General features: G+C 34.2%; 1 protein-coding gene across 1 annotated transcript; it reads left to right on the plus strand.

The window, feature by feature from the left end:
- Nucleotides 1-2,271: 2,271 nt before the first annotated feature.
- Nucleotides 2,272-3,309, plus strand: LOC132041976 (uncharacterized). Its single transcript, XM_059432643.1, has 2 exons — nucleotides 2,272-2,403; nucleotides 2,697-3,309. The coding sequence occupies exons 1-2, from the start codon at nucleotides 2,319-2,321 to the stop codon at nucleotides 2,990-2,992; spliced, it is 381 nt and encodes a 126-aa protein (XP_059288626.1). The 5' UTR covers nucleotides 2,272-2,318; the 3' UTR covers nucleotides 2,993-3,309.
- Nucleotides 3,310-8,296: the final 4,987 nt, after the last annotated feature.

Here is an 8,296-nt window from a genome sequence, read left to right on the forward strand (position 1 = left end):
AAGTCATTTTTTCATTAAACAATTCTTCCTGGTAGCACATTGCCCAACTATAGTAAATAAAGACTCAAGGATTGACATATGGTGATATGGATTGTATAATCCGAAGATATACAACACATATAGATGTTGGGTATTTTGTAAATATTTTTTCTTAAATAAGTATGCAATATAATATTTTATAAAATGATTTTTCACCTAATTATTTTTGGCCAGCTGGACATGATATGAATATACGTTTATATATTCACTTTCAAGATCGGTGTAATTCTTAATTTGTGAAGCCCATCATTTTTTTTTCTTCTTCTGATAATACCCTTAAAACAAACTCAGTGTCATTGAGATGGTCATTCTTTTTTCTTCTTCTTTTTTTTTTTTTTTTTTTTTGGGCGGGGGGGTGGGGGGTTGGGGGTGGGAGGGCGGTTAAAGAGATGGTCATTCACATTCAACATAAAGGTAACATATTTGGCCTACATAATGCTTGTAGACTAAGATTAACAACGACATCAACACCAACAAAAAGAAAAAAAACATATATTTTCTTATTAAACCAAAGGCCAAAAAATACTTCACATATCTCTTAAGTAATAGAACCAAAAAGGCGCCAAATAGTCCAAAAAAAGTTGTTAAGTAATCTGCAAAAACAAATTAGAGTAATTTATTCACTATATCTCTATATGAAACGACGCATATACCTTCTAAGAAATGAAAGGCTACTTAAAGAAGTCAATTGGGAAAAAATATGGCCACTTTAAACTAAAAATGCTTAATGAGGTCATTTTCCTCGGAAAGTTATTTAGAAGACTTTGGGAAAATGACTAGATCTTTCTCTCTACAAAATAACTGCAAATTGATTTAATTTTCCTCAATTTGAAGCATAAATTTCGTTTTCCAAAAAGATGTATTGGACTGCAAGAAAGTACTCCCTCCGTCACTTTTACTTATCCACTATGGACTTTGCACACCCCTTAAGAAATAATATAGAAATGCATATTTTACCATGATACTCATATTAATTGGTATCTGACTTCTTAATGAATTTGGAGAATGATTTGGAATGGTAATTAATGCTAAGGGTAAAACAGAAAAAATAAATTATTTTTCTCTTGATATGCGAAAGTGGACAAGTAAAAGTGAAAATCTATTTTTGGAATAGTGGACAAGTAAAAGTGAACAGAGGGAGTACTTCTCCTAGCTAATTTATGTAACATAAATTTCCTTTAAATTTGTGACACCTTTTGAATTTTGAAAGTCAAATGAGTTTTTCTTTGACCACGATATTTCATATGCCTTTTAAATTTTTTAATTGTCAATTATTATGACTTATAGTACTTTTTACGTAGTTTTTAAATATATTAATTGTATTTCAAAAAAAAAATAAAGATTCCATATCTGGATTTACAGTCAAAATTTTGACTCTGAAATTCGAAATGTGAAATATAAATTGGGATAGAGGGAGTAATTAAGAGTCTAGCTAACAATGAAAATTCAAGGGTTCTTACTCCTTCAATCAATTAGGTCAAGATCCATTTGAGTTTGAAATTTTCCTCGTTTTCCTTCACATCCATATAATGTCTTTTCGGCTTTTTTATTATTCTGAATCTCCAATCTAGCTCCTAACTCGAGCTCATGTTTGTTAAGTAATGGTCACCCACTACATGCCCAAATAATAAAAACAAAAGATAATCTACTAAGATAAAATTAGTAGTGTTAATTAATCCACTATTCTTTTAATCTCGTCAGTTGAGCATAATGTTTTAGGTTAACAATTTAAAGTCTACTAAATATGAATGCATTAACGAAAACCAAAAGAGATCATGAGAAGAAAAAAAGTATTCTGCTGAGGTCATTGGCCTAGGAAAGCTTGCATACTTTTTGTAAATTATGTTTGCTAAAGTTTGTGGATGATCATTTGAAGTATACATATATAGATCATTCCTATTCTGGTAAATTAATTAATTAACAAAATAATAGACTTAATCTCTAAGCCAAAGAAACGGTCTTTCGCTTTCAGAATTTGAAGTTCTCACACTTCAAACTTGAACTTGTTCACAAGATGAAATTATATTTAATCATTTTAGAAAGTCGTACAAACATTTTAAGTGGCCGACCATAATATATCTTAATAGTCCACTCTAATGAAAGTCTTCTATTAAAATCATCTTAATAAACGACTGCAGGAGTTTATATATATATATATACACACATCCAAATATGAAGATTAAGAATGATACCCACACAATGCCTTATTATTAGTTTCCATGGAAACCTAATAATAAGCGAAGATTTGGTTATAATCATCCAGGTCCAGTTAGCTAGCTATGATTAGAACCACTGTTCTGCAAGTTAATTTCAACTGCGTGCTGTGCAAGAAATTCGTTCTGCAAGCCATTTCAAGACGTGAAGGTAATTTATATGTAACCATGCAAGAAAATGAAAAAAGAAAGGAAAAAGATAACAAAGACAATTGATTTCTTGTTTATCTTTTTAGTCATGTTGGTACATTTACTTTAGTCTTGTGCTTTCTGGCTGCTGTGGTATTTTCTTGTCACCCAATTATGCGTGACTTGCTTTCCTTATAGAACGCCTCATTTCTTTTCTTCTTTTTTTTTTTTTTTTTTTTTTTTTAAATCTCTTTTTTTTTTTTTTGGGTAATCATGCATGCAATTAATTTTTTGTCACCATTATTTGGTTAATAGGTATTGATTCTGCGACCATAAAAACTGACCAGAGGAAATTAATAGTGGTTGGTACAGTACGTCCAGAGTTTCTTGTAAAGGAAATAAGAAAGATTCCAAAGGAGGTGGAAATCATTGAAGTTACAGAACACAGAGAAAATAGTGATAGACAGGCAGCAGCAGCAGCTCCGAGTAATGATGAAAATGGCGGAGAACAAGATAATGGGAATATTAATAACGTAAGACAGTTGCCAAGAATGTGCAGAGAGTGTCAGACTCGAGTAGGGGTTGAAATTGGTTGTAGGTCTTATAGGTAATGATCTACAAGAAATTGGTTGTACTATATATAGTCATAAGAATTGCTAGCTGAACATGAATACACATACATTATTTTCACCATCAAAGATTGCGATGGAGTGGTCTGTATTAAAAATTAGTGAGGATCTCAAAACAAGTTAAAAGTGTCCTTATTTTTATCCACTTGTTATTTAAATTTTTGCCTACATTTGAAATAATCAATTTAGATGTTAGCTAGCTAGTACAAACTAGCTAAAGAGCTTTTGTATGAAACAATTAATTTGACTAGATTAGTTGTTGAACCATCTGACTATAAATCAAGTATATTGGTGACCTCAATAAAGTATAGATTTTCTAATTCCCTTTGCATTTCTCCTCCTTCTAAGCTGAATTTTTCCTCTTGAAATCTGTTATTTCTACTCCTAATTTACACTAGAAGGTCGTGTTTGATACGATAGATAAGAAAAAATAGTTGTGGCATAAAAATTTAGTACTATCTTATCTCACGTTTGGTTGAGATAAAATCACGGGATAAGTTATCCCGAGATTAGTTATCCTGGTATTAGAGTGTTATTTTATCCCATATAGAAAGTGGAATAACAATCCCAAGATTAGTTATCCCGGAATAACTTGTTCCCCAACCAAACGAGCCCGAAGAGTTTATTGAATCCTGAAAAAATTATACTTATATCGGTGGAATATCTTTAACGACAATGTCATAGACACCCCTCAAGTAAAAAGAATTTCGGTGTTTTCCAACAATCTTAAGAATATTTTATTTTATTCCGGTGAAACACAAAAATAATGATTACGTCTCTACCCGAAGGATTTGAAAATGTTAGTCGATTGAAAAGTTATGACAAGTTCCAAACAACCTCACATGCATGAACGATGTCTTTTTTGGTACACGAACCAAGAAATTATACAAAATTTGCCAAGTTATTAAATTGGATTCCTTAGTGGAGCTAGAAAACAGAAATGGAAAATATTTCAGGACAAACATTGGACTATCAGCTTGGAGAAATTAAGCTAGACATGACATGCCTCATAAATATCAATATTTGACATTATAGATAGTTGATATTGTTGAGTTACTACCTCAACCTCCCTCACATATTTCTCGTTTGTGAACCCCCTCCCCCTTCTTCCTTCTCCTTTTACCATTTTCTTCTTCTTCCACTCCATCCTCTTTTCCGTTTGTGAACCATCTTTCTTCTCTCCTCATTTTCTTCATCTTCTTCCGCTACATATGACCTCCCCCCTTCCCCTCTTTATTTTTTCGTTATCTCCTCTCCAATCAAGAAACTCCATCAACGAGAAAAAGTTCATTCGATAAAGTTTTGTAAATAGAGGAAATTTATGAAAGGGTGAACAAAAAAAAGTAGTATTTTTTAGTTGCAGAAGTTGATTATGATGTGGATATGATGTGTTATTCATCTCAGAGACAGTGAGAAAAGCACAAGGTTGAAGGAGTTTGAAATAATAATAATTTTGAATAGGCTCAGTTGTCTGGACAAAACCTTGTGAAGTTGGGGTTGAGAACACAATCTCTTCCGACCATATGTGTCTATTTGGCTATTGGCTCTTTTTACACTTAATAATACTCTATTGGTCCTAATTTGTTTGACACTTTTCGTTTGTCGAGAGTCAAACTTTTTAATTTTGACGATATGTTTGAACATTAAATATTTAAATTTTTCGGAATTTTTTTTTAAAAGACATGAAAATATTACGGCCAAAGAACAACTCGTTTGACTCTCGAAAAGCAAAAAGTGTCAAACAAGTTGGGACGGAGGGACTAAATTTTTGCTGAATGGCCAAATAAATACTTGTACTTGCATGAGATCGTGTTTCCCCCTCCCTGCTCTATTGGGTTCATGTGGATACCATGAATCATTTATTGTTTTTTAACTTATACAGTTTTAAAACCATGCATCATTTTTTGGTTTGGAAACTCCAGCAAATTCAATTTTTTAATCACATGAATCGTTTTTTGGGTTTCACTTTTTAATCCCTCGAGCTCCAGCACTATTTGCTGGATTGTTTCTATATTTTAGTTAGAACTGTTTTTTTCCATGTCAAATGAGTGGCTAAATATTACTCCCTCTATTTCAATTTATTTGTTTTAGTTTGACCGGACATGTTAAGAAAGTAAAGAAGACTTTTGAATCTTGTGGTGTATATATATATAAAGTATCAAAATGCCCTTTATCTCGTGGCATTAAACATATCATGTGAGAAATTGTAATTAAAGATTTCAAATTAGAAAAGAGACATTATTTTTGGAACATACTGAAAAGAAAGTAAGACAAACAAATTGAAACAAAGGGAGTAATAACTTGAAAACAGTGATTGATATACCCATGTATTATCGAAAATAGTTTATACACCCCTCGTTTGAGTTTCCGGCCAGATATACCCTTTCTGTTATACCATGGCACAGATATACCTCTAATTTTAACGGAAGGACACGTGCCAGCTTAGGAAGCAAATAACTCACCCCCAATTATAAATAGCCGATTCTCTTTAGAACCCACACATGATTTTTTATCTAGGGTAAGGTATTGTTAGACTAGTTTAATCCCCTATAATACACTTTTGAATAGATTGGAAGCATTCGAAAGCTGTAAGAAAAGTCAAGTTCGTTCATGGTGTTTAGCATCACTTCGGATTAAGGTAAGTTAAGACATTGACTTCGATGAGAGATTTTTTCCAACTAAGGGTGTGTTCGGTATGGAGGAAAACATTTTTCGAAAAATGTTTACAATTTTCCCATGTTCGTTTGGTAAAAAATTTTGAAAAACATTTTCTTTTGGAAAATAAGTTCCTCAAAAATGGGAAAAATGACTTCCGTAATAAATGTAGGGAAACAAGTCTACAAGTCCATTCCACCAACCACCCAACCCAACCCCAACCACTCCCTCCACCCCACCCCTTCGCCCACCCCACCCCTACGCCTACCCCACCCCACCCATCCTTGCCCCACCCCACCTACCCCACCCTCCCCTCAACACCCCACCCCCTCCCAAAAAAAATTATTTTTGTTTTGAAAAAAAGTTTTGATTTTTTTTTTTTTTGTTTTTTGCCCCACCCCCTCCAAAAAAATTTGAGGGTGGGGGGTGGGTGGTTGTAAGGGTTGGTGTGGTATGGGTCCACACCTGCAGGGGGGGGGGGTTGTGGTGGTTTAGAAAATTCAGAAAAAAATTAAATACTTCAAAAAAAAATTAGGGGTGAGGGTGGGGGTGGGGTGGAGTTGTGGGGCTTGGGTGGGTATTTTCCTGAAAATATTTTCTACCAACCAAACGAACATGAAAAAATAAGTAAGATTCACTTATTTTCCGCTACCCAAACGAACATGAAAAAATAAGTAGAAATTCACTTATTTTCCAAGAACACATTTTCCTTCATACCGAACATACCCTAAATGATAATTGAAATATACTATGTGTATGAGGATAACATATAGGAGAGGTGAAGAGCACTTATGCAGTACGAATGCCATGTTAGGATATATAGTTGTTATGATTATTTCTTTTGTGATACTTGTCTGTTAAGTGATTAGCGGAGCATGCTTTACTGGTTAAGAAAACAATATAGGCATTGGTTCACATGTTAAGATTCCATCTCAGATATTTCATGTACTTCATACTACATGGGTTGCATAGGTTCATTTTATGCATTGTTTATATGCCATATGACTACATACATAATTCATACTTATTTTATGAGATATGTACTGGTTATTTTGATATTGATCGATATGAGTATGATGCGATCGGACATTTCATGCAGATGATATGATTATGGCATGATGAGTCATTCCATGCAGATTGATATGACTATATATGAAACGATGAGACATTCCGTGTGGATTGATATGGTTATGGCATGATGGGATATTTCGTGCGGCGTGTGGACAACGCAGCAGTTGTCCCCCGTGGATCACTTCTCCGGGGCCACCTCAGGTTGTGTGTACGCGGAGTATTGAAAACAGTGTTTATGAGACAAAATTGTCAGAGAGCAGCATCCTATGCATTGCATCATGGCTCTTACCTATGCATATCTTTTGTATATGTCGTATATGTGCATAATTTATATATTGTTCAGTTGGATTTGCCTTCTGTGTTATTTTCCTTATCTATTGAGATTATATGAATTGTATAGGTTAAAGCAAGATATTTTTTTAATGTCAGCCCTAGCTACTACCTTGTTGGGGTCGGTCAATGATACTTACTAAGTACGTGTTGATTTTAAACTCATGTTGCACTTGGTGTACTTTCTGTGTAAGTATTGTTTTTGGTAGAAGAAAAGACATCAGTGACCATGTTTAGAGAGTTGCTAGAGATTTCAGAGTGAACTGATTGGCTAATCCGCAATGCCATGAACTCCATTCTTATCTTATGTTTTTGTTGTTGTTGTTGAATATCATCTACCGGCACAACTCTAGAAGGATCTCCAATTCACTTACGAAGCATCGATACATGGAAAAATGGATGGACTGACTCCAAATCCGAAGGTAGGTCTAATTCATAAGCCACTTGGCCTACCTTGCGTACAATCTCATAAGGTCCAATGTACCGGGGACTAAGCTTGCCTTTTTTGCCAAATCTCATGATGCCCTTCATTGGCGATGTTATATCCCGTATTTTGTACATTGGGACAATCCGGGTTAACCACGATAAGTTAGGGACAAGCCTATTCCGGGATACGAAGTCGAGACTTTTAACCACGATCTTGTTTTAAGACATAAGTTGCCTATGATTTTGTGGCATGGAATATTAAGGAAAAGTTGGGGTTGAAAATGAATTAAAGAAAATTGGCAATTCATGAAAAAAATAGGGGCATGTGGCCGGCCACATGGGTGTGGGCCAAGGGCCACATGGATGGTCATTATATGTAACAAAAGATGACTAATTAGTCATCTTTTCCATCTTCAACACTTAAGAAAAATCAAGAAACTTGGAGAACAAAAACTAAAGACCATTCGGCCATAGCTTGCAAAATTAAGGTCCAAAAATTGATCAAGAAAAAAATAGTTTCTTCTAGCAAATCAACTAATTGGAAGGCCCTCTTTAACGTGAGATAGTTGTTGGAGTCGTCAAACCATTCGTTTTATCAATCGCAAACCCTAGCCAAGTGGTGAAGTTAAGAAAGAAAGGTAAGGTTTAATCCTCTTTTTCATATGTTGTGAATGATGTGTGCATGTTGTAGTATGTAGAAATGAATGAACTTATGGAAATATGCATGATTGAAGTTGAGCCGTGTATATGGCTTGTAAGCCGTGTAGGTGTGTGTTGTGTAGGAATGATGGATTAATTCTATTT

The sequence above is a fragment of the Lycium ferocissimum genome, unplaced genomic scaffold (genome assembly GCF_029784015.1).
Source record: "Lycium ferocissimum isolate CSIRO_LF1 unplaced genomic scaffold, AGI_CSIRO_Lferr_CH_V1 ctg1264, whole genome shotgun sequence".
Lineage (NCBI taxonomy): Eukaryota > Viridiplantae > Streptophyta > Magnoliopsida > Solanales > Solanaceae > Lycium > Lycium ferocissimum.

Excerpts from the sequence above, each read along its gene's own strand:
- LOC132041976 (XM_059432643.1), top strand. The coding sequence starts at position 2,319 with ATGATTAGAACCACTGTTCTGCAAGTTAATTTCAACTGCGTGCTGTGC. Across the intron at positions 2,404-2,696 it reads AGCCATTTCAAGACGTGAAG|GTATTGATTCTGCGACCATA; the intron begins GTAATTTATATG and ends TTTGGTTAATAG.